Raw genomic sequence first — 26,597 nt, forward strand, 5'->3', positions numbered from 1 at the left:
ACACACACACACACGTCGTTGGAGTCAGACTGACGCGCGCTCTGATAACGCAGTTATCGAACAGGAGTGTCCCTCATCACGCACTTGCCGTGTGCAAATGGCACCCGTGCGCGTAACCACGCCGCGCCGGTTGGTATAGTGTCGAGGGTGAGGGTGTGTTAGAAGCCAAGTGCTTTTGGTTAAACACGCTACTTCGATGAGCAACACACGAGAGAAGGGCCTGGTACACAGTGCGCCCATCGGACTATGCCCTACCCAACTCGGGAGGAAAGCAAAGGGGAGACCGGACAGGCACAGGACGGAGCCACGGACTGCGACGACGCGGGGAGAGGGACTGGCGGCCGTCTCGCGTGAGCTCTGGAGATGGAGATGACGAACCGCAGCCTGCACGCCGACTCCAAAGTGAATTGTGTCCATTGCGATGGCTTGATCCACCGAAACGGCGCGGACTCGGCTGAAGTGTCCGTGCCGCTGTCTATCCCCGGGAAGCGGACAGCTCACATGGAGGGAGACGAACTCCACAGACTGCGAGACAGAAAGTTTCTGTTGGAGGACAGGAAGCGCCTCTGCGCGCTGTCTTTGGGCACTGCTCTGCTCGGGATACTGCTCATGATAATCCACTCCGAGATATGCCCCTTCGTTTATAAAGCGGTAGGTGTTTGCACACTGATGTCTTCGACTTCAACACGTGAGAAATGTTTGAAAAGTGACACTTCGTTATAGATCGTGAAGCTATATCTTTGTAGTAGATTAAGCATCTCGGTTTCCACTGCATCACAATTTGCACTTATACTTTTACACACTCTTCAGGGAAGAGTTTCATCTAAAGCTTCCATCTGAATCTACAAAGTTAGTCCGAACACGTTGACTTTGCGTTGGCAGCTGGTGGAGACACCTCGGCGTTGGGGCTATTGAACGCATCATCAAATGATAACGCACAGCGAACACAAATGATCAATGTCTTGCTTTTTTCAGCATCATGCAGTGGACCTAACGTTGTTAACAACCCGCCTGCGCATGCGTGTTTGCATCTCAACTCTTCAACTTTTGGTTACAGCTGCTCGAACTAGTTTTTCACTCATAGACTATTGTAAAACATTGCTGCAAACCATGCTATCTGCCATTCATGGCATATTTCAGCAAACCAAATTGATAATAACTTGTGCAGGAAAACACATTTACACAACTGGCTCCATTTGTTGTCATAACAACAGTCTTGATTAGCACACATCCCGAGCCCCATGCAGCAAAAAACCAGCACCTGGGATTTGAACCTTGTGATGAGTTCAGCATCCTGATTCCATTTCCAGACACTCCATTTGGTAGCCCAGCCTCATGACATTAACTCGCAGATCTCAGTGGATAACAATGCAGGCCACACAATCAACAAATTATTAACTCCCCCTGACTTCCTACAGCACACGCCAGGTCCACATGTGGAAAAAAGTTCTCATGCACGCTACAAAAAGCATCAGATGCTGTGAAGTCGGTGATTGATTACAGTGTCAGAGAGCCCCTATTTCTAACTCCCGTCACCTGCAATCTTCTGAGAAACCTATGGAATTATGGGGAGCCGGGCATGGTCGGGAAATATGACATGACACTTACTAATAGGAACCGAGAGCAGGTGTTGCCCGTCAACGGGCATCAGCTTCTGTTCCATGGAAATGCTGATGCACTGTAAAAGTGTTCAAGCATATTATTTTGTAGAGGCTGCATTGCTGATTCAACCATAAAGCTTTCATCACCATTTTCAGCATTTGTCTTAAAACCTCATCCTCCTCACACACAAACTAATGTCAGTCTATAAAGTTATATTTCAAGCTTTCCTTTTCATGATTATGCATGAAAAATAAGGCTTTTTATGGAACATTTTTCCACATTTCACCTTTTCCCCCTGCAGCAAGATTGCTCACAGTACTTCAGGCTATCTTTCCACATAATTTACTGTGTAATTACAGTGTTTGCATGCAGTCTAGAAGTCTCTTTGTCTTGAGTTTGGCTGTGCGAGAGCCAGGAGTGTGCAGTCTGACTTGGTTGCAACCCTGTATCCTCTTTTCTGCAACTCTTTGATGACTTTCCTGGGGTGACTTTACAACCCGTGCGATATCCACACATTGCGGCTAAAAATCGGAGCATGACGTCCAGTATTTAGGGAAAAAGTAAATCGATGGTTAAACAGAGACTTGGATAACTTTGGTGGGCTCTATTCACTCTGGTTCTCAGCCATGTGTGATTGTATAACAGCCGCTTTTCTGGCCAAAAAATGAAGTGCATTTTAGCCAAACCAAGTTTGACATCAAGAATTTCAGATTTGACCAGAAATATCTAACATCTTAAATTACTAAGATTTATTTTCAAACATTGGTTTTCTCACAAACAACACATTGCTTTACCACTTCTCTTAGCACTAAGACGATATTACAGCTTACACAATCACAACAAACGTACATGCTAGCATTGTAATATACTTAGATAGGCTCTCATAGCTGCTTCTTATCACAATGTTTGTTTAATATACAAACTGACTGGCAGCTCTGCTTTTGTTTTGTATCGATTGCTCGCATCATTTTCTGACTCTGCACAACCGCTTTCCTCTTTCAAGCTATTTAATCCTCCGTTCAGCTACTTCACTCCTGCTCTCTCCTGTTAGGATTTAAAACGTTAGATCCGCTCGATGACTATACTATGACGGTCGGGCAGCAGTTCTCACTTCCAGATAGTTTTCTGGGGGGCCGGTGAGACGCCGCATCTGGCTAGTAAGGAAGAAAAACCAGCCGTGCTAAGAGTCCCATGGACAAAGATAGAAAACCTGTTTTTCAGGGAGCAGTGAAGTGGTACCCTACTCCCCGGGGGTCTCAGAGGCCAAGTGACCTGCAGGGTTTTGCACCTGCAGCTTGTTTAAACATTAGTTTCCTGATGTCACTGTCATTTTCTGTTGAATTGTTTGACTTCCCTCTTACTGTATTACGGCGTCATCCAGCAGTGACGATGTCATCGTCACCAGGTCGCCTCACCGCGAGATCCCAGTGTGCAGTTTTCGGTGTGAACCAAACCTCTGTATGATCCATCACCTGCTGTGATGTCTCGATTCCCATGACCGTCCCACTCTGTCAGTATGCAATTCTTGTAGGATATTATTTCTTTCCTTAAGTTTATTCCAGGATGTGTGCAGTTCCACGAGTGACCTAAAGCACAAGAATCCACGCGATTCCTCACAAAACCACACAGACTAACAAACCAAATCAGAAAACTTAAGTCAGATGTTTGTAGTATTTCTTTGGCAAGTATTTATTTATTACAGTATATACAAACTAGAACTAGACCACCATATTTTTGCATTGAATTCAGTGTTGTATCGTTGTGGCTTGGTGTCCGTCCAAGACTACAAGAAGCAATCTGTGTTAAATTTCACCCAGATTAGCTTCATCAGGCTTGAAATGACTGTTTCCAGCGTGACAACGTTACAAAAACAATTTGAGATACTCAGCAAGAAGCATGTTGTTGAACTCTCTGTTATGGAAATGTTGAGCTTTTGTGGGGTCTTCTAATTAGCCCTGGACCAAATACAGACGTGATGTGGATGCTACGGGAGAAACTGTGGAAAACGGCTCACCTTGCCAACGGACGTCACACCATACCAACTACACGCTCAAGTTTCCTCAAGTTTGAAAGTTTGTAATTATCTTTTTATCCGTCAACCGCATTAAACTGCACTTTCCGTTCAAAACTTCCATTGACGTGTCAGTTGCACAGATGCGTGAATGAAGGACGAAGGTGCTCTTTTACCTGCTGGGACAAAGGTGGGATAGCAGGAGCCAACTGGAGTGAACATACAGTAATTCAATTAGAAGCGCTCTATTTTCTGTAATTGAGTGGCTTCTTATGAATCTCTTATGCAGTACAAGATCATTCATTCGGCCAACATTTCAAACATGGATGTTATTCCTTTTAGAAGCTTTTTTTTAATGTGAAAAATACATTTCTAATGATGCTCCATTTGGACAGGCAAAGATCACAGAGCAGCCTCAGTTGTGCTGATATAACACAATCAGCAGTCTGAACGTGGTTTTATGGAAAGGACATTTTGAACAAAACCTTTATTACAATGAAGAGATGTCCAGCACTTTTTAAAACAGCATTACTGATTAGAGAATCATTGTGAAAAGCACACTTAACTTAAAGTTTCCATATGGATCATACCACATGAATACTTGCTGTTTGAGCCTCCCTAAGGGTTGCACCTACTTACTATTGTCATTACGGATGATCATTACGAAGTGGTGCAACAGTTGGGGATTGATTTTTCTGTTGCTCGACTCATTCATGAATCAACTCATCGATTCGGCACGACAGTGGAGTTTGCATCTGCCACAGATGTTTGTCCTGATTCAGTCTAGACATTCGTTCAAATCAGGTTGATGACAAATCACTTCCGCTTGTGACTAATGCTCGCTGCAGTTGTTGGATCAATTGTTGGGTCAGAAGCTGTTGAGGGATCGAGCCCAACCTGCTGTCGAGCAACACCGATCGTTTGCCCCGCACACACCGTCTTGGGGAATACAGCCGTTGAAATTGTGTGAAACAAAAGAGCGAAACAACGATTTTCTCATAATGACCTAATGTGTAGTTAATGTTTAACGGATATTTCTCTTTTAATTTCCTACGTGTCTCACTGGAATATCTCTTACACCCGTGTTCACTTGTTTTTTAATTGGACCAAATTGCTGGCCAACAAATTAATGATGTAATTTGTAAGTACTTAAAGGACACTCCTCCAGGAACAATTTATTCTTTTACTGTAAAAAGTCAGTCAGGAGGCACATTGACCTGCAGCCGCCATACGTCACAAAGTCACTAATATTTCAGTAATGTTCTTTAAATGTTTAATCAAACATTGCCTCGTAACATATAATAAGTGCCTCTCCTTTATGTGATCTACTCTGTAGCTCTCTCCACCGCTGTCATCACCACAGTGAGCAATATACTCTTCATAAAACCTTGATAATGGAGAACATAAATGGAAAGAAATGAAATATTCATGGCTTATCTCTCTTACCTTCCCAGGGCTCGAACATTGCCTTAGTCATCAACTGTTCCATCAGCCTGTCCACTGGGTGTCTCCTGATCCTCATCATACTTTTCCATCATAAGGACATCAGGGTGAGTTTGGACACCCTCATTGTGCGACGCTGCGTGAAAGCCCAACCGTTTGCATGCGAAAGCTCATTGTTGTTTCTTATTAAAGGCGTGCCATATTTTGTGCACCTCTTTTTGTCCCAGTAAATGTTTGTTCCTCATTAGCGTGGGTGGAACGCCACTTTGTTCAAGATACCTGTGCGTTTTAGGAGTCCCCGCTCCACTGGCGGTAGCCTCAACACTGATGATCAGGCTTGTGTGTGTAAAAAAAACAACAACAACTGGATGAAAACCTCCGGCATGGACGTATTGTAGCTGCGCTGTTTTTCCAATCCGCATGGCTTGCTGCCGTTGTGTTGGATTTCAGTATACATGAAGGGATTTGGTTGACTTTTAACAGTAAACAACCTTTCATTTTCCCCTGTGTGCACTCACAGCATGCATATTCAATAAAGTGCAGTACGCACGGGTGCAGGAAGGTCTCGCTCAGGCCGCCGGGTTCATACTCTCCCATGCAGTGTTTTCAGTGTGTTTGCAAGTCATTTGCGTCTGATACAAGCGGGCTCTGTGCAGGTGCGAAGAGGAGATAAGGAAGGACAGGCTCAGGGTGGAGACTAACTCACAGGCCGGGTTCAACAATTCCTGCCGTCGCTTCTGATCTCGGGTGTCAGAGGTGACAAACTGAGTCAAGATGCTTCAAACCTGTGAGGAGAAAGTGAACCTTCACTCGACTCAACTCATACAAATTAGCAGACACATTTCCTCAGGTTTCCGTTTGATATTTGTTTTTTTTTATCTCCTCATTTCAGACCTTTAAACATGGCGTACTGCTGACGACTGCACATTTGCATTTAGTTAATCTCGTCTTTGTTTTAAGCTTGACATGCAAAACACATTAAAACACTAACGTACATATCCCAGCACGGCACATAATGAGATTTGTTTTTCTGGGACTGAAAACAGCGAGCATACTGTCATCAACTAGTGTCAGAAACTGGAACCGGAGCAAAATATCAAATGTTTTGTACTTAAGCTTCACGGAGAGAATTGGAGGATTTCCACACCGAAACGTACAGACATGATTTCCCATCAGCACTTATTATTTCCTTCTCCCCCTCTCTGTCTCTACTCTGTCCTCCATCTTTCAGCTGTTTGTCATTGACCACAAACAGGTGGACTGGCGTATTGCCATGAGCAGCCACAGGGTTCTTGTGATCACCCTGGAGCTGCTGGTGTGCGCCATCCATCCTGTCGGCACATACTGGGAGGTGGGCCTCCACGCCAACTCCTCTTCCTCCACTCCGCTCTGCATCTACCACCACCACGCCGAGGCCCTGCTGGACATGGAGCTGCTGTTATCGATGCTGATGTTCCTTCGCTTGTACCTGGTGCACAGAGCCATCCTGCTGCACAGCAAAGTGCTGCTGAGCGCCTCCTACAGGAGCATCGGCTCGCTCAACAACATCAACTTCAGTTTCCGCTTCGTACTCAAGATACTGATGAACAAATACCCGGCGCGCACGCTGCTGGCTTTCATCCTCTTCTTCTGGGTGATCGCGTCCTGGATGCTGACTTTGTGTGAGAGGTAGGTGTCATGTGGTGGTTTAAGGGAGGAGCAAAACGCCGACAACCATAAGAAGAATATTTAGTTCTTCGCCAAAACACTCTGGACAGGCTTCCAACAGGCCGAGGGGGAAAAAAAGGGTCGAGGAATGAAAACAGGAATCAAAAAACGGGCGGGACTGAAACATGGATCAAAACAAAGATTGCAAAAAAAAAGAAACTGGCAGGGTAACGAACGGGGAACACGCCGACTCACACGCAGAAACAAACAGTATGATCCGACACCGGGGCCGGCGTCAAACAATGATTTACAAGATAAATCGTACTGCGTCAATAAATTCTGTTTTATGATTTATTTCACTCACACTTTCTTGTATGAAAGTAGAACTCAGTTTTTAGTTCCCTCCATCACAGAGGCCTGCACACACACACACACACACACACACACACACACACACACACACACACACACACACACACACACACACACACACATACCTACACGTTTGGCAGTTTAACATTCCTGCTCAGCGCTTGATGGTCAATTTGACTCTAATGACGTATTTGATTATCATCAAATTTGATGTCGTTACTCGTAACAAATTGCTCCTGAGCGCGAGCCAACGAAACATCAAATGTGTCCTTCCGCAGTTTGACTGTTTGAACGGGGTGAGGTCATTTGTTCGCTTGAACCCGAATGGGAGGTTTCGCTCTCAGTTTCACATATCTTGTATGTTTTTATTTGTCAAAAGTGATAAAAGAGCTTCAGACTGACAGCTGATAAGACCCACAAACCTTTTAACACGGAGCTGTTTCCACGTTGATGTGCAGATGAACGTTCACACACGCTGGATGTAGCATGTCTTTGTGTGGTTTCGGCAAAGTGGACATTGGACTTGTGCGTTGTAATGCTTTACAAGTTTACAATAGGAGCCACTTCCCGGCTTCCTGAGCAGATAACTTCCTGTCTGATAACACGGTTTGATGAACGGGACACACCTTTATCGAACTCAGAAGACACGTCATGTTCAGGAAATGTTTCATGTATCACCGTATCAGAAGACATGAAGTTACATGCAACTGTAATCACGAGAAGATGTAATTTGGCACAAATGGAGAAATGGATTGTTGGGAACAGGAAGTAATCAATTTGAACACTCCCAATGATTTTCTATTCTTTAGTGGTGTTGCCTAATGAGTCGTTGCACAGAAGGACAGTTGAGCAATAAAAGTCAGGCATTCAACATCTTCACAGTGTGTGAGGATATCAAATATCAAATATAGAACATTTAATTGTATACATTTCTCTGCCTTCAGGGTTTTTTGCCATACTGTTTGTTGTATTTCTCACTTTATTGGGCCATTGTGGGAAATGTTTGTTTCATGGCAAAACTAGATGTATTTTTTACAGAATGTTTGCTTCAATAATGAAGATCTTTGATTTTTCAGGAATTTTATTTAATATTTCAATCAATTTTTGGGTTTATTAAAAGTTTTCAGAAAACGTATTGTACAAAGATACATAGAGTATTGTTAATTAATGCGATACAATATTTCAAACTGTATACTGTGATTTACACAACAGAACATTCCTTGACATTTAAATCAACATAATACAATAAAATGAATAGTAAATAATGAAAACAGTAATATTGGTATCAATAGTTTAGCCTATAGCAAACATGTTTTATACATGCTGACCTTTATGTTCATGCACATCTCCACTAACAAATGCTTATCCATATGTATCTACATACACACCTCCATCTGCATTACATGTTCAGGAAATTATTTGGAAAAATGTTACTGGCACCTGATTAAAACTGTATGCAGGAGTTGAATATAGTTAAAAATGTTTAAATTACCTACAATTGAGCTGACGTAAAATTGAATTATGTATTGATGTTTAGAAAGTTTCAGTGATTTTGCCCGTGACTCCATAAGAAAACACAGAGTTTATCTCACTCCCGCAGGCAAAACCAAGCAGCGACCGGCCACATGGACACGGCTATGTGGCTCATCGCCATCACCTTCCTCACTGTGGGCTACGGCGACGTGGCGCCCAACACCAGCTGTGGCAAAGCGGTGTGTCTCTTCACCGGAGTCATGGTAACTAGGCCCGGTTGCTTTCTGCAGACATTTATAATTGTGTCATGTATTGTTGAAGAAAATGACGATTTCTCGTTTAAAACAATCCTGCAAGTGCTCCCACAAACTGTGTGCTCGGTGAGGTACATCGACACCTGTGGAGTCTTTTCTTTTTCAAGCGCTTGCTTTGGCTTTGTTGGACAGCGGCAGCACCGGTTTCTACACAAATGGAGAAACACAACGTCTTATCTTTGTTTCACTTCTGTATGTGTTCCCAACCAAACCGGCTCGTACTCCTCTGCAGGGATTATCAGCTTCGCAAGGCACAAAACAAGATGTTCTTCCGCTGTCCTTCTCACTTTCACTTCATTTTGTTCTGTTCTGTTGTTGCTGTAATTCAGTTTCTGCTCTTTTCTGCTCCGTTCCCTTCAGTTCGAGTTGGTTTTTATTCGATTCTCTCTATTAATTCTCCCCCGATATAATATGTTCTCGTTCTATTTCATTGCCTTCTGTTCTTTTCCACATCATCCGCTCTTATTTTATTCCCTTCCGTTTCTGCTCCGTTCCATTGCAGAAGCTCTTCCCCCGTTTTCCTATCCAACTTCTGGTTGCTAGTTCACTTCTCTCCGGTGCCTTTTCTGTTCTATCCCAGCCCATCTTGAACATAAATGGCCTTTAATGCACAGCTGCACACCCTAGCGGTGCTGACGGACCTGCATGCCTTGCGTGTGCGTGTGTGTGTGTAAGATTCATATCGCAGATGTAAATGAATGGCTGCTGCTTGTGCAGCGCCGTGTTGGTACCAGGCGTTCACACAAAGAGGCTGAGGGGGGAAGCTGTCAGCATGCAGTCCACATAAAACATCTGCATGGAGCATGATGTCATTGTTTTGCTGGATTCATTGACTCTCCTCTTTTGTCAAACCTTGAAAATTAAAGAAACAAGAGAGCCCAGAGAAAAAGAACAGACAGTCAAAATAGTAGGAGCAAATGAAAGTTTAAAAAAAAAGTGCATTTTGTTTTGAATTACAGCAAGATGACGTGTGTGTGTGTGTGTGTGTGTGTGTGTGTGTGTGTGTGTGTGTGTGTGTGTGTGTGTGTGTGTGTGTGTGTGTGTGTGTGTGTGTGTGTGTGGTGTTACCACCTGGCTCACGGATGGCAACAAAAAGGGAGGCCACACATTGATCATCTCCAACACAAAAAACATGTTTATTGTGAGGTTGTAATACTGAACCAGGCCGATGCAGCAGGTCCTGCTGAGTGAGAGAGCGTCAGAGAGAGAGAGAGAGAGAGAGAGAGAGAGAGAGAGAGAGACTCCCACCGGCGCCGCCTTTTATGCCCTCGGAGGCGGACTGTCCCAGCTCCTCCCACCAGGAAGCCAACCGAACGGTGGAATGATACTTGAGATAAAACACAAAGGAGTCACAGCAAAGTAAAGATAAAGCAAATGTCACTGAGGAGTGGCTGTGTGACGTTTGAATAGGGCATACATTATGCTTCGGTGCCTCACCTCCGCTGCGTTACACCCTGGCACAAGCAGATAAGAGCTCTGGATGTGGGCACGAGTCGGCTTCAGACACTTCTGTGACAGAGTGGAAAACAATCTTTTACCTCTCATTCTCCATCTCCCTTGTTTTTATAAGCTTCCATCCTAATAAGGGGAAACTTTTCCGCCATATCCATTTTTAGGTGGTTTATTGACTTTGGCACCACCCCAACAGGAGGGTGAGCCAACCTGTGCCTGTGATTTGGAAGAAGAAGAAGAAGAAGAAGAAGAAGAAGAAGAAGAAGAAGAAAAAAAAGTCCTTCTCCCATTAGGGTAGTTACTGAGGCCGGTCACTAGGATCTCACACCTGTAATGCGGTCAGCACTTCTGCTCGACTCCAGAAATAACTCAATTTGCAGCTGTGTTCAGGGGTCGAAAACGTTTGCATCCCATCATTGTGTGCCGATGGAATCCAAGGAAAGTGTCCGTCCCTCCCAGGTTTTAGAGATGGTTTAATTATAGATGTTCTGTGGATATTGAAGTGAAAGATGCATATTTATATATATATATATATATAAATCTTTTAAAACCGTCTTTTCCTATGCTCATGCTTGATCTTGCTCTCTCCTTTTCTCTGTCTCTCTCTTTCTAATGCAAGCTGAAAAGAGGAAAACAGGTAAAGACTTTTTTATCACTATCAGTGGCGGATAGGACATCAGTGCATCTGCGCTTGTGTGACATTTGTGTGTAGATGTGATTTGCTCTGCGGCCTTTTTAAATCCGAACAAGCCTTCTGTAGTTCCCTGTCCAGCAATAGCTCACAGCTATTCTCAGAGGAAACCAGCACTATAGCAGTGCCACACAGGCCTGTGTTTAACCATTGAACTCTCTGTGTAAATATAACTTTGATTTATCGGACAAAACCATATGAGGTATGCGGATCAACATTCAGATTTCTGAAGAAGTGCTTTCCCAGGAGGGGAAGGGATGAAAACACACAAATACTGTAGAAGTTTCTCTTGAGTTCTACCTTGTTGATGTCACTGCAGTATACAGGATCAATCCCAAATGCTTACGTGATTATTAAGAAGCCAAACTGAGGTCCATGTGTGTGTGTGTGTGTGTGTGTTGGGTTCTAGGGTGTAGCCTGCACTGCCATGTTGGTGGCAGTCGTTACCAAGATGCTGGCGCTGAACAAAGGAGAGAAACATGTGCACTTCTTCATGCTGGACATCCAGATCTCTAAAAGGGTAAGAGCAAAAAAAGGGAAATTATTCTTGCAAAAGTATATTACAATGTTGAAGTTTATGTTTTGAAAAACACTGCAATATATCTGAAGGAGGAACATGGCAACTCACCGGTTTGTGACTCATCCTCTGCAGCAGTTTCTTCATCAGAAGTGTAACTTGTGGATGTCCACGTGTGCCCATCTTCACTGGTTTATTATCCATCTGACAAGTATTACTTCAAAGACGACACCCGTGTTTTTTTTGGGGGCTGTTTCGGCCCATTTATTACACATCATGCATACTTTACATTACTGCTAACTCGGTTTCAAAGCCAGTTGAAATGTTGTAGATTTTGGAATGAAACCTTCCCAATAATTTTTGTATTAAAACCAGCTTGCAGAAAGTTGGAACTTGTTTAAATTAGGTAATCTATCTCAATGAACAGCACGTCTGTGTTTATTGTTGTCAAAGTCACTGGAACATTGTGTGGTAATGCAGCTGTGGTAGTGCAGAATGATTAGAAAAGTCTGTTTTGCAGTGACAGACAACAATAACATAACTCAGTAAAAAAAAAAAGTTAAACACTTTGGTCTGCTTTGGAAAACGTTGGGTAGTTATGTTAAAAAATATATGACCTGTATTGAAAGAGCCAAGAATCATGAAAAACCACTTTAACATGAAGCAGAAAACAATTAAAATATATGAAAAGTCTTTAAATCCAAATAATAACATTTACTATAACAGCTAAATATTGATGAGATGACCTATAAAATCAACTTATGTATTGCGTCATGTGACAAAATAAACCCCAATGACATCATTCTTCACGTTGCTCCAACTTTGACGCCAAACAGATTTGAATCAAAATGTCCAATGTAACAGGTACGAAAAAAATTTATTCTTGGAGGTTCTCTACAGGAGCTGTAGAACCTAAATTTAAGGGCTCTTATTTTTGTGATAATATTGATCTAATAATTAAATAAACATCCCGACACAACCATTTAGTAAACAGTTAACTGGCCTCTCTTCCACCCGAGGTTACTGCGCTGTAGCAAGACAAATAAAATAAGGACACTGACTTATTTGAATGATTGTTTTTTTCTTAAATAAGAGACACCAGAGGACGGCATAGTGTGTGGGGAGAGGTGGGGGTGGGGAGAGAAGCCAACCTCTTTAAAGCATTTTCTAGGCGTCAAACAGAGGAAACCATCGGATCTCTGTCAGGAAAGACACTTGTGTCAGTTCAGGACGGTTCAGCCGAGGGCAGGAAGCTGCTTACGCTTACGTACATGTGTGTGAGCGAGCGTGGAAGTGGCTTTCAGAGGACTTTGTTTGTAAGCTTGGACAGGATTCAAGTGTTTGCTTAGAGATAGGAAGAAGGAGGTGTCCGATAAATAAACGCTTGTAAGGAAACATGGTTCATGATTCATGACAACGTCGAAGCCAGAGAAGTGTGTAGTTCTTTAGGTCTATAAATAAACATGTCATAACGGTTAGAGTTCCTCGTGTATTCGAGTCACTCTGTGCTCCAGCCTCTTTCCAGCAGTGTAAAGCAGTGCCGGACTGCGGTGCGTGCACTGCTTTGGAGGATACAACCGTTTCCTTTCTCCCGGTGGCTGCATCCTGTCACTTGCTGCATCTTTATGCCTTGCTTGTGGTTGCTGAAGTCTGTTTGTGTGCGTGTGTGTGCGTGCGTCCTTCTGAGCTATCTTGTGCAGTCCAGATTTACACTAATGGGAACAAGGGAAGACATCTGGATGCAGACACTGACAGCCTCTATTAATAACCCTCACAACAGGGCCAGAGTGACATCATCAGCGGGCACTTACAGTGATTTGTGCAGGAAGCCAAACAGACATGAATAGAATCAAAGAGAAAGGTGAACTTCAATCCCTCACTCGCAGTCTGTGTGGGCTGTTCAAACTCTTGTATATTAGCGTCTATGTAAGACCTGATAATGATATTTTTGATCTAAAATCAGCATCACAGAGATAAATAGTTCAGCAGACAGCTGACTTAGATTATTCACACTTTTACTTCCTCTGCAAAAATGATCGATATGAAGCAGATTCAGTCAAAAGAAACATGATAAGCTCGGCGCTATCTTGTCGGTCTTATCATGGTCTTTACTGCTCCACTGTTTGATCACTTGATTTTATTGCGTCTGTCTCTTCACCAGATCCGGCACGCTGCTGCTAATGTGCTCAGGGAATGCTGGCTCCTCCACCGCACAAACCTGACAAAGGGAAACCGCGGTGAGCACCGAAGACACCAGAGATGCCTTCTGGAAGCCATCAGAGTGTGAGTTACTGTATCACAAAATGGTGGCGTCAGACAGGATGTCAGTGTGTGTGTGTGTGTGTGTGTGTGTGTCTGGGCAAAGGATGTACGTTGGTGGTGGCCTTAGATGTGTGTTTTACAGGTTGTTAACTCAGTGTGGACATGCTTTGCAGCAGAGTCACCGTTTCTAATGATTTTTCTGCGGGCAAGGCATGTGTGAGCAAGAGTCCACCCTTTTTGTTCCACCGGATTCAAGGCAAAGATCATAGACACGCTGGCAAATATCGAAAGCACACTGGAGCCAGATTCCTTTTGCACATATTTTTCCATTTGAGGTGTGTCTCTCTGTTATTGAGCCAAACTTCGAGGAACAAGTGGATTGCACACGACAGGAAGTCCAGAAGTGTGATTGTGCGCTTCATTCGCCCCGACAAAAGGATTGTGTGTGTGAGCGTGTGTTACACTGGGTGGAGAAGGTTGTACTTCCTGCTTTAAACCGGGGAGAGCCCCTATAAATAAATACCCTGTGGAAAGTTGGAGCAGGAGGCACCTCCACTCGATCGGATGAAGCACATCATGAGAACACGGCTCGAATGTCTCCGGAGACCGGCTGCAATATTGGCTTCCATGTTTTGTTTGCGTCCATCCTGGATGCTACATTTAGCCCTTTTCCACCTTTAAATGTCAAAAACTGCCGAGCAATGTTTTATAGCCAGTTAACGAACACAGCGGGACTTCTGCATGTTGAGTCGTGGAAGACTCAGCATATTCCTCCACACGTCACAGTTCCTGCAGTGTGCCAGAACCACTGCTCTGTTTGTCCAAAAATAGGACGCTCCATTTGCAGATGTGCACTTCAAAACTCATTGGAGCATTTAAAGTGGCAATGCTTAAGATTTCCGTCCTGGTTGTTTAGAATTCCTCTTTAAGTAAAAAGAAAAGGAATTGTCGTGTGCTGCATCGGAAATTAGACACTAACATGATTTTTTTCTACGAATTGTGCGCATTTCTGGTGGCCAATAGAAAAAAACTTTAATGCTGCAATTATTTCTGGGACATGTTGCCACAGACAACCCATTTTGTGATACTGCAAATTTATAGTTTTTGCAATACTTTCATCAGTGAGCCATCACCGCTGTGTTACCTCCTTCTAGGATTGATAGGGACTTAACAAATTAATAATCAAATGAAAATCTTCGAGAATGATGCTTGAAACCCTGAATTCTAGTAGCGTCGTACTGGGTTCTTAAAAAAAAAAAAAAAAGAACATCACATTTCTTTGAATTGAACCCTTTTCTGTAACTCAGTGCAACATTTGAAAATGTTTAAAATACATGAGTGAGATCTATCAAAGCTTCTTTTTTTCCTCCACAGATTTCGGCATCTACGTCTCAAACAAAAAAAGATGAGAGATTACGTCAGTGAGATGGTGGACCTCCCGAAGGTAAATGACAGCCACCAGAATGCCTCACTAAAAAAAAGGCTAACGCAAAATAAGATGACAAAAACACTCACTACTTACATAGACTATTTCTAGACTATTGTATTTTACAACCTGCTGATTATTTCTAGGGGTTCAGACACATTAAATGCTTGATAAAAAAAATCTCCATAAAATGTCTCAGGAGTCATTTGTGTCAGGAATTCACAGGGCCAGAAAAGTTTTCCATGTGGTATAAACCCAAGATATAAAGACGTTACCCAGGGAGAGGCACTAATGTGTAATTCATGCACTTTAAAATGCATTTTCCTAATTGATTTATAGTCCAAACAAACCTAGTTTTTCCAGACTGCAAGTGTTGCCCCTTGGTAAGATGTCAAACCACTGCAATCAGTTAGTTACAGTCTGACTGCCGTGCAGTAAACCAAGTATGCTGCACACTCCTACGGCCTGGATGCAGCTCAGCCAGAGTGCGCGGGGACTAAAAAAGAAACCAGATTTGTTGCTGTTGGCTTCTTTTTTTTTAAAACTAGGCTGCAAAAGGATCAGCTAATAGTAGTGACACAGTTTCTAAGTTGGTTGCTTTCGTGTCAGACAGTTAGACAGAGACTCTCCAAAGCTTCATTCTAAATATGTGTCTGCACCAAATGTAGTAACATTAGACTTGCTTAATATTAGACTGGCTGCAGTTTGAGCCCGGTTGACCCCTTGTAACCCCCCAACCTCCCCTCCGGCCCCGCTCTCCCTCCCACCTCGTGTGGATGATGTCAACAGATGCAGATGATCATGTGCGACCTCAGTGCGAATTGGAATAACTCCTATCGGGAGCTGGAGCAGCGAATCCTCTCCATGGAGCAGAAGCTGGACGAGCTGAGTCGCTGCTTCCAGCAAACCTCCGAGCTTCTGTCTCAGGTCCTACGTCACCGCAGCCCAGAGATCAGGTACTCAACACTCCAGGCTGCCAGCCATGTTGCACGGATTTGCAAACACAGTGCAGGATGTGGTGTCTAAGATGAATCGTGAATAACACATTTATGTTGTTTCCTCCCCCCCCACAGGTGACGTGGCCACACACACTTATTACTGGGACAGATACCTGTCTTCAGTGTTTTCATCGACAGTCTCCATGAGAGTGTGACACCCGCAGCTGCTCTCGACACTTACAACACGGGGACCACTCGAAGGACTGGCACAACTACTACAGATTTCATCTTCTGGCCCAGAGCACTGCACAATGACTCTCGGCTGTAATATTTCACGGATTCAATAAGACTTCCACTCCCTGTGTGAGAATCACACGGCACCTTAGGAGAAATCTGTTGTTTGTTTGTGACGGCGCACAAACAACTGACTAAATCACACATTGTCAAAGGCTCGCAGAATGACCCGGACCCTACTTGTAAGGTTTCATTGAGGGACTCCATCGCTGCCTTATTCCTGTGGAATAGGAGACATGTTTTTTCAATGTTAATTATATTTGATATGTTTTGCAGTTTTTTACAGTGTGAGCTTAAATCAGTTTTTTTCATTAGCAGACAGTTTAATAATTAATGATTTTTCACAAACTGACAATTCCTCGTTGTTCTGCTTTCCTCTACCCCATGACTTGAATTGTGAATGCAATGATGTGTTTTGATGCTCAAATAGAACAAACTAAACTTCAATTCAAGAATTGTGGGAAGAAACTTTTATTTCAAACTGTAAATCCTTGGTCTTGGTCTTATAAGAGATAACAACTGAAACGTTTATGTACCAATCATCTTTACACCTGCTCTGTGAACAAAGCCACTTGGGTGTGAGTTGTCTTAGAGCAACTCAACTGCTCCATCTAGTGGACATGAGTTTAAGAAAAATACAAAATATTGAGGAAGGTTGACAGAAATCATGGAGATTATATAACAACGGGAAAAAAAAGACATGCTATTTTCAACCTAAATACTAAGACCTCTATAATGTCTCACAGGATCATAACATTTGAATCAGCTGGAGTAAAAACAAATATGAAAAGCAAGAAGATACTCCAAGACAAACCTCACTGTTAAGAATGCACTTTGTGAGAAGAAAAATGGCAAAACTGGATTTACTCTTTCTCTGGAGGATAAACTGGAGTTTTGACGTCTTAATTTAATCCAATACTGGGAATTGTTCCTTATGGATTAATGTGGACTCTTGTGTGTTGTCAAAATATTTTTTGAGGAACGTGTTTTTCTGTACCATGTATCATTTGCACGAGGTGAAAACATGTTAACAAACACTCAGAACATGCTTATAATTAAAATCCATGGAGAATAAATGCATTTGAATGTTTGAATGTGATTTTGCTTGATTTTGTCATTCAAAAATCAAGCAAAAAAACTGTAACGACAATCGTAAGGGGAAAGATCCCTCTTGATTTGACACATTGTTTTAAAGAGTAGTGCACATAGCTGGAGAAAAGTACCTAAAAGCCAAGTAGAAACCTGGGATGTGTCACTTTTGTCATTTCAAGGGCTTCTTCATTTCTTTAGTTTTGGTCCTGTTTTTAAGTTGGTGCCATATGTAAGCCGAAGGCCTAAAAAAAAGTTGTCCACAGTCACACGTAAAGGGCATTCGGCACTTTCTCTTAACTTTACGTTTCCATTTGCGTCCAGATTTCATCCGTGACTTGCCCCTCATGTGCTCCGCAAAGAGTTTGGCTCCCGTGAAAGTCTCCCCGCAGCTGACGCAGATGTAGTTCACGGTCTCAGCGTGCCGAATGCAATGTCGCAGCAGGTGCAGCTGGTGCTTAAAAGCTCGACCGCACTGGCACTTGTGTGAGCGGGGGCCTCTGTGGAGGTAGCGGTGGCTGATGATGAAGGAGGGCTGCCGTAAGATGGCGCCACACTGCCGGCAGGGGAACGGGGTCTTGGAACGCCAGCCCGTGTTCATACGTTTCATCAACGCCACGTCCTTGCTATCGTTCTCAAACAAGGCCAAAATGGAGGGCATCGGTGGAGTGACGGGGTCAGAGGCCGGACTTGTGTCAGTAGCACCAGGAGGGACAATTGAGGGTGGAGAACGACGGCTTAAAGACTGGTTCTTTGGAGACCCTGCAGAGGTTTGGCCCACACAGAGCTTTCCATTCATGACCTGGTTGACTTCAATCGGACCACTGTTGGCCGACTGGGCTGCCGTGCCAAGCAAACCCGGTGAAACCTTTGAGTCAGTCAATGCTGATGGATTGGTGAGAATGCACACCTTGGTGCTGACCACTGACGTGTGAACCATGGTGACATGGTTTAACAAAGTCTTCTCCGAGGTGAAAAAGGATTTGCATATGTTACACGCTTGCGGCATTGACTCCGAACAAAAGAGGACCAGAGGTGATTTGGTTCCCTTGGGACACTGGTGGAGTTGGTACGAGTTCTCATGAGGGAAAACTTGGCTACAGATTTCACAGGAATACAAAGGCATGTAGTGTTGCTTAAGAGACTTCTCAGTTAGAAAGAGCTTCTTGCACACTGAACACTGAAATTTTACCCGAACACCACTACAGTGCAGCAAATGGAGCTTCACTGACCGAAATGGCCCTCGACCACATGCAGCACATAGTGAACTCTTAACACTGGCTGCAGGGGCTTTTTTAGAATGCGGACTATAAGAGGAGTCACTGGAAGAATCAGATGAACTTGAGTCAACATCTGATTCTGGATCATCTCGACTCATGCCTGAAGATTTAGCGCGTGTCTTATCTTCGTCATCAGAGTCAGTGCTTGAGGAGTCATCTGCATTCTCACCTTCACTTTTCATGTCAATGTCTTTGCCGTCTTCGCCCACTGTGTACTCTACACTAGTTTCAGATGTCGCAGCACTTTCAGGCTTCATCTTAAGTCTTTGTTGGGGCGTCAGCTCTGACAATGAGTCCCAATGCACTGACTTTGTGTTTGGCTGTATCGTCCCGTCAATAGGAAAGTTGTCACAGTTGTGACTCTGATGTGTGGGCGCAGAAATCAGAGAAGGAGCTTCGTGAACAGGTGAGCCGGTGCACTGTGTCTCTGCATGCTTGTTCAACTCCCACGAGCTACTGAAATACTGATTGCACTTTCTGCAGATGGGTGGCAAGTGTGCATTGTCCAGGTGCAGGGAGAGAGACGTCAGGCGTCGGAAAATAATCCCGCAGATGTGGCAGGTGGCTTTGATATTGTGGCTTTTGTAGTGCAACATCAAGCTTTCTATTTCGCCGAATGTTTCGCCACATTCCCAACATTTCGCCTCCGGGTTTTCATTATCTTCTAGTCTTTTTGCGGGTTCATAACATTCTTCATCGCTGCTCGAGTCTGCAGACATAAGGAGCTAGTCAGGGAAAACCTCTGGGTGGTCTGAAATTATAAATAGAATGGACAGAATCACTTAAAAATGTTTGAATACATCCATATTACAGGTTTGATACTTGCATCCTAGAAGACGCATGAGAGCAGACAATATGATCATGATTATATCATTAATCATATTAACTTATTATAATAACATTTTTGCCAAACTACAGTAATTATATGTTTGGTTTAGAGCTAAAACAATGATACTATAAACTAATGAGTTGACTGACATTTTTTTTTTATAACTAAAAATTTGAACTATCAAACATAAATGAATGTCCCCACAGAAAAAAAGCCCATCTAACACCATCCTCCGGTCAAAATTGTAATAAGTACAATAGCTTGGTTTATGACTAGGTAACAGCAACATTAACTCCATTTCCATCCCCCTCAGCTATATGTTAGCATAGCTTGTGTATACCCGCTATCACATAGAAGCACTGTAAATGTAAGCATTTAGCGCAAAGCACCCATGTGTCCAAAAACCGCCTCGTAAAGATGTTTGTATGTCTGTCGACTCCTACTGTTGTCCTGTGTCATTGTTGTTGTCTCGTACCGGTGTTATAGCATTTCAATGCAATTGAGTACGAAACAAAAAGGCACCTTATGGTCAGAGGAATAGACACGTTCACAATGTACTGTTTCAAGACCCAATTAAGTAATCGAACAAACAATAATGCTAAATGATGAAAATTATCATTAGTTAATTCGATCTCTTTTTAGGGTTTCACACACATTTTTTGTATTTACAATCGTTTCTACGTCTTTTAGCTGCCGTTACATATGTTTTAGTGTGCTTGAACAGGAGACATATATATTACTCTTTCAGCTGCACAGTGAAACTGTAACGTTACGTACCTGTCCATAAGTACTGGTCGCCTGCAGCTCAGAGAAGAGGTGAAATAATGTGATGAATCCCAACGTCGACTGTGCGTTTCTAAAACATACGAACCTCTGGGGTAAACGTCATATTGTATGTAATAATTAAGCACATTATAAAGAGGAAAATGCCTTCAAATATCACATTTGGGGAGACGCCGTGATGGCGTCCACGGACCGAACTCCCCCATATCCGGTGAAAGCCGGAAACGGAACGCCTCCACCTCCCAGAATGCACCAGCGATAAATGTTTCTTCAAATTTCGGGGAAAACTCGTTTTCTAGACCGTACGTTTCTTTTACTCTAATCTAATTAAGTGAAAACGTCATGACACGTTTGTCCCGACAATATTACAGCTTTTGAATGTATGCTTTACCTGAAACGAAGCCTAAACCTTCGTAATATTTAAGTATACATTTATGAAACCCAACGTCACATAATTATACATGTATGTTACTTTCTTCAATTGAGGCAAACAAAAAGTAACAGAACAAGGTTCAACGCGAAAATGAGGATGCCATCATAAAATATACAATAACGCGAGCACCCGGATCCTAAAATCTAGCGGAACTAACATCATTGCGATGTTTCACGACGACTTCATTTAGCAGACGGACGAGGTTCGTTTGGGCACCAAATACATCGCAAGCGGGCGGAGCTTCTTTCAGCGCGTTGACGTTAGAGACACGGTTCGTAGTCGCGACGTAACGTTTAACGCCGTGTTTCTAGCGCAGAATGCCTCAACTGACTCCACTGCACTATAAACGTGCACAATGTCACCGTTAAATACCGTTAAACACCACCGACAGTAACGGTCGCTTGGGTCGCAAGCTAAGAGTAGATTTCTTGTTTCAAAGATATTTCATCTCTAGCGTTAGCTCGCTTCAGCTCGGACTGGCTTCCTATAGACAGCTAGCTTCCTGTTGACGTCCGTTGTGTGGCTGTTGTTGTTGTTGTTGTTGTTGTTGTGGGGACACAGGAGAGCAGCAACATGTCAGAGTCCGGTCACAGTCAGCCCGGGATGTACGGGCAAGGGCGCAGGAGGAGGCGACGCCGGGGGGACAGAGAAATGGGACCTCCGGGGCAAAATCTGTCCGGTCCCAGTCGCGACCGAGAATATCAACCGAGGGAACGCAGGGTAAAGTTCACGTTGGCTAGAAGACATCGTCTGCGTTGTTTTCGCTGTTTATTTATCTAATTCCCTTACACAAATAGTGACTAACTTTATTTTGGTCCATCCAGGATGGGAGCGAGGATCCCCCAGGCCCTCTCATTCAGAAGACCCCCATCATTCTTGCAAAGCCCCCCGGGGAAAGGGTACTTTCAGTTATAACTGCTTAAATACAAACACATACACTGGATTTAGGACTTTGTTTACAACGCCAACAAATTGAGTCCCAGTTCATATATCATTGTTACAGAAACTCAAGCTTGTTTGTATTCAGGTCTTTTACTCCTTAGGTTATGCAATATATTGACCTGTGCTGTTGTTGGACTCCTTTACAAGGCCAAGCCCTCGCAGAATGCACCTGTCAGTGGAGCTCCAGTTCTGGAGAAGCCCATCATGCTAATGAAAGCCAGGGATGATGGAGGGAAGCTGGGTACCCCTCCAGATGCAGCAGCCCTACCCTCTGGTCCTGGGCCCTCCAAGATGGAGAGGGAGGGGCAGCGACCCACACAGCCTGTATACCAGATCCAAAACAGAGGAATGGGTGCTTCTGCATCAAGCAGCGCTGTAGACCGTGAGCTATTTCACAAAAATATATATTTTTTTTTTTTTTACTGTAAATGTCAGTAACTGTGGTGTTTTGACTACTTGGATGCACTCAATAAAGACAAATTACACCTGCATAGAAAAGAAAAGTAAACCTTTAATCTTCTCACGTGACTTCCAGCCATGGTTGGCCAGTCTAAACTCCTCCCTCCTGAGAAGATGAAGCACAGCATCAAACTCGTGGATGACCAGATGAATTGGTGTGACAGTGCCATGGAGGTGAGTCAACGTTTCATGAATTTAGTTGATTGTGGACACCCCTGTACTAAAGGATGTGTTCTATATAATGAACTTTGTGTACTCAAAGGAAGTTATGTTGTCATGTGTTGCAGTATCTGAGGGACCAGACAGATATGTTGGTGGTGGGAGTCATTGGCTTGCAGGGAAGTGGGAAATCTACAATAATGTCACTGTTATCGGCCAACACTCCTGAGGAAGATCACAGGTGAGGCTGGTTGTAACACCAACAATAAGCTCACTCTTGTAAACTGTTTGGTTATCTGCATTTTCTTCATTTATCTTTTAAAAATAGAATAGTGGCCCGAAAGAGAAGGTATACTATGAATAAATCCACAGTTAAAGGATGCTGACAAAGATGAGGCTTTCCCCCTCATGACATGAATGAATTATCATGAATTGCTCATTCAGACCTTTACATTCTTTCCATGCATTTTTCTTTATGCTTCAATAGTGCAGTCTGTTTGAATAATGGAATGTGTGTTTGTTTGCTCAGGGGCTACGTATTCAGAGCCCAGACTCAAGAAATCAAGGAAAGAGGAGGAAACCAGAGTACAGGCATTGATTTCTTCATCACGCAGGAGAGAGTCATTTTCTTGGATACACAGGTAAGAATGTAGTGTAACAGGTGCAGTTTATCTTCCTATTTCTGTCGTATTTTCAATTCGTTATCACTGTGTCGGGTGTAAAAAATCACAAACTGTGTAAATTGAAACATCACCTCGGAATAAAAAGTAAGTACGGTCAACTTGACATGTGTTTGGTTAAAAGCTGATGAGCTGTGTGTGTGTGTGTGTGTGTGTGTGTGTGAATACATTTTATGTTTCTTCAGCCAATGCTCAGCCCATCCATTCTCGACCACCTCATCAACAACGATCGGAAGTTGCCTCCAGAGTACAACCTCCCTCACACATATGTTGAGATGCAGGTCAGTGGCTGGCCTGCAGGTGGCAGCGGGTGATAACACCGGTTGTTTATGTGAGCGGTGGTGCTTAACCTCAATGAACCAATTTTTCTCGTCTGATTCATCGTTTGATGACCACATGAGCGCTCTGTGTGTAATCTGTCAACAGTCTCTTCAGATCGCCGCCTTCCTGTTTACAGTGTGCCATGTGGTCATTGTGGTTCAAGATTGGTTCACTGACTTGAATCTCTACAGGTTGGTACTTCGAATCTGCAATTGTGTTATAGTTACTAGCAAGATTTATGAGAGAGCAAAAAAAAAGGGTACCTCTCAAAGCCCCCTCCCTCCTACCTCAGGAATGTTGAGCATTTCATCTCCTATCTTGAGAGGATATTTGTCTTCCGCTTTTTCATGAGCTCAATAATATTTATCTTTCAGTTGGCCTTGTAAACAACAAATAAAGGCAAAGACCTCAGACCTGTTAAAACATGTACCAGTCAAACTTGTGCCGACACTTATTCATCTTGTCCAATACAGTATTATCTGTTCAAGATGGCCACATAAAGAGCACGTTCTAATCGTTCATTTAAATAGTCCTAGCCTCACTGTAAAACTTTTCCCTGTGTATACCTGCTCCAAATTTGACTTTCACACAATTGAAAAGTTGTGCAGCAATAGCTGTAATAAGCGTGGTGGTAGCTACTGTAGAAGGTAGACGACACTATCCTTGAAATGTACAGAAAATAATTTAAACCAAATGTATATAGTATAAATATATAAACCAAATGTTTGTGGGTAGGTTTCTTCAGACCGCTGAGATGTTGAAACCCTCCACTCCATCTGCAAGCCATGACAGCACTGGCTCCTCAGGCAATGACGATGGCGCAGAATACTATCCTCATATAGGTGACTTTCTGATGCAGAAATGCACAATCTCACACACATCAACCGGGTTTAATGAACTTTTATGAATTTTTCCCTCCTCCAGTGTTCCTCCAGAATAAAGCCAGACGGGATGATTTCTGCCCAAGCAGTCTCAAGAACATGTACATGGTTGTGGACAAATTAATGGCCCACTCTCATCTCAAATACAAAGGTTAAAAACAGCAAACATATCCTCTTCAACAAACATATGCTGTTCATTATGTGACCGTTTTTAAGGGCTAAACATGACACTACCATTGCAGAGATTCATATTTGTTTTTGAGATTTGAATAACAAAATAGTTGCTCCATAAATGCCACACCTGAATTCATCCCATAACACATGTTTTGTTTGAAGGTACATTGTCCATGCTCGACTGCAATATGTTCCCTGGTTTGGAGCAAGACTACCTGGCAACAGAAGTCAACATGTTCCTCCTTCCTATGCAGGAGAACGATGGGGAAGATAATCTGAGTAAAGCAGGTTAGAGAGAATGTATCTTCACATCAGGCGCGACTCAATTGTTTTCCTGTATATTGTGTACAATGTGAATTTGTCTTTGTACCATGTTTAGGGACGGGAACATACCCGCTCTTCTCTCTGCTCCCGGGGTACAGAGGTCATCCTGCCTTCTCAACCATGGTTTCAAAACTCCGCAGCCAAATATTGGCTATGCCCCGCTGTCAGCTGTCACACACCATCCTCACTGAGAAGAACTGGTAAACCTTGCATTTTTCTGAAGAAAAAAAAAACTGTAAATTTTAAAAGGGTTCAGGCATCTTCTATTCATCTTATCTTAAGGACAGTGCCTTTTTTTTATTTACAAACATATTATTATTAACAATAAAGTCGGTTTCTGTTTTTTGCAAAAACAAATCTTCTTACTTTGCTCAATGTTTTTTTTTAAATTATTTGCTGTGAAGCCTTGAGAAAAAGTTTGAGAATATGTATAAAATCTAAGTTCAATGTGGAGTCCTTTATGAACACATTCAGCAATGAAATGAAGTTTGTGCGGTAAAAATAGATGATATTTATAAATATCATTTGTGTTATATAACCAGTTTTAAGGGTATTAAAAAAAGTTTTTTAAAAAAAAAGCAAAATAATAACTTAAATAGAAGTGCTTAAAAATCACAGTTCTTGGAAATAACATTTTTTTTTTTTTTTTACAATCAACACTTGAAATGATGGAGGCACTTGCAAATGACACGGTAGTACAAAATGTAAACCATACTATGTCATAAATATACCTTACATGCAAGAAAATAGCTTCTTTTTTTTGTAGCCTTTATTATGTTTTGTGAAAGTCTTCAAGGTAGACGTGTGGGTGGGCTTGTGGCAAAAGCTACTGCAGAAACTGCAACAACCCCCGGTCTCTTGTTGCACACCACCCACACACACATTTCCAAGTATTCACCTGATGACTGTGTGAATGTGTTGTGTTCTTACAGGTTTCACTACGCAGCTCGTATCTGGGATGGCGTGAAAAAGTCCTCGGCCCTCTCAGAGTACAGCCGCCTGCTCTGCTAGCACCTTGGTTGAACTGCTGTCGTATACAATAGCGGTTGCGAGCCGTTACGTCTGATGATGTTGTGTCAGGTCACGTAAAGGAAAATGAGGCTCTGAAAGTGGAGACCGTCGTTTGCACCTTACAGGAGGGGCAAGTGAACCTGGATGCTCGGGTCAGTGGCGTCAGATATTAAAGCGGAACACCTTCTCTAGACTTTGGTGGGAACCTCTGGCGTCAGAAAGTTGTGCATCCGCCACGTTACACAGCTGAAGCCTGCACGCCAGTGGTGAGAGAGACAAAGAAAACCAGTTGCACATCTCTGCTCATGTTCCAACAAGATGTGATTTTCTTTTCGGGGACGGTGGGAGGATTTTGCAACACATTATGGTCTTTGTGATGTTGTGGTCTTTTACACAAAAAATATAAATATTTGTTTTCATTTTCTATCAAATCTTAATGAAAAGGGTAATTCTGAATTGCTCGGAAATAAAAAATAAAACTCAAGTAGAACATGTTTTGCCTGAGAGTCATTTTTATTGTTCAAGGTAAGCTTTTTAAACCGTTCACAAGACAAAGATTATGGATCTCACGTCAGCAGTAGCTTTCGTTTTTATGCAAAGAACGTGCCTGTTTGATCCTGATGTGTTTTAGAGTCACAGCGAAAGAAATGAAACTTAAGTGTTGGTGCTGGTTGGAAACCACACGTTGAGCAACCGACAAAAATCATCAACAAAACTACATGCAGTTAAGAGGCTGCATTAGGTTTCCTTTCTGCAAAGTTTTTGCAAATTTGTAACATTTTCTAATATC

At 42.9% G+C, this 26,597-nt stretch overlaps 3 protein-coding genes across 3 annotated transcripts; 2 read left to right on the forward strand and 1 right to left on the reverse strand.

The window, feature by feature from the left end:
* The first annotated feature begins 83 nt into the window (after window positions 1-83).
* kcnn4 (potassium intermediate/small conductance calcium-activated channel, subfamily N, member 4) lies at window positions 84-17,515 on the forward strand. Its single transcript, XM_068569126.1, has 9 exons — window positions 84-651; window positions 5,068-5,163; window positions 6,288-6,724; window positions 8,676-8,811; window positions 11,415-11,525; window positions 13,684-13,805; window positions 15,159-15,228; window positions 16,000-16,166; window positions 16,284-17,515. Exons 1-9 carry the CDS (start codon window positions 364-366, stop codon window positions 16,285-16,287), a joined length of 1,431 nt encoding a protein of 476 aa, XP_068425227.1. The 5' UTR covers window positions 84-363; the 3' UTR covers window positions 16,288-17,515.
* Window positions 16,906-20,620, reverse strand: si:dkey-79d12.4 (zinc finger protein 70). The gene is made up of 2 exons (XM_068569121.1): window positions 20,418-20,620; window positions 16,906-19,562 (listed from the first exon to the last, which is right to left on the reverse strand). The coding sequence occupies exon 2, from the start codon at window positions 19,528-19,530 to the stop codon at window positions 17,704-17,706; it is 1,827 nt and encodes a 608-aa protein (XP_068425222.1). The 5' UTR covers window positions 19,531-19,562; window positions 20,418-20,620; the 3' UTR covers window positions 16,906-17,703.
* A 412-nt stretch (window positions 20,621-21,032) lies between these two features.
* smg9 (SMG9 nonsense mediated mRNA decay factor) lies at window positions 21,033-26,301 on the forward strand. The gene is made up of 14 exons (XM_068569124.1): window positions 21,033-21,127; window positions 21,418-21,576; window positions 21,681-21,755; window positions 21,946-22,180; window positions 22,334-22,431; window positions 22,545-22,657; window positions 22,946-23,057; window positions 23,282-23,377; window positions 23,523-23,608; window positions 24,153-24,259; window positions 24,342-24,449; window positions 24,635-24,760; window positions 24,852-24,996; window positions 25,729-26,301. Exons 2-14 carry the CDS (start codon window positions 21,430-21,432, stop codon window positions 25,805-25,807), a joined length of 1,527 nt encoding a protein of 508 aa, XP_068425225.1. The 5' UTR covers window positions 21,033-21,127; window positions 21,418-21,429; the 3' UTR covers window positions 25,808-26,301.
* Window positions 26,302-26,597: the final 296 nt, after the last annotated feature.

Source organism: Clinocottus analis, unplaced genomic scaffold (assembly GCF_023055335.1).
Source record: "Clinocottus analis isolate CAN_PGR_092001 unplaced genomic scaffold, fCliAna1.0.p SCAF_9, whole genome shotgun sequence".
NCBI classification, from domain to species: domain Eukaryota; kingdom Metazoa; phylum Chordata; class Actinopteri; order Perciformes; family Cottidae; genus Clinocottus; species Clinocottus analis.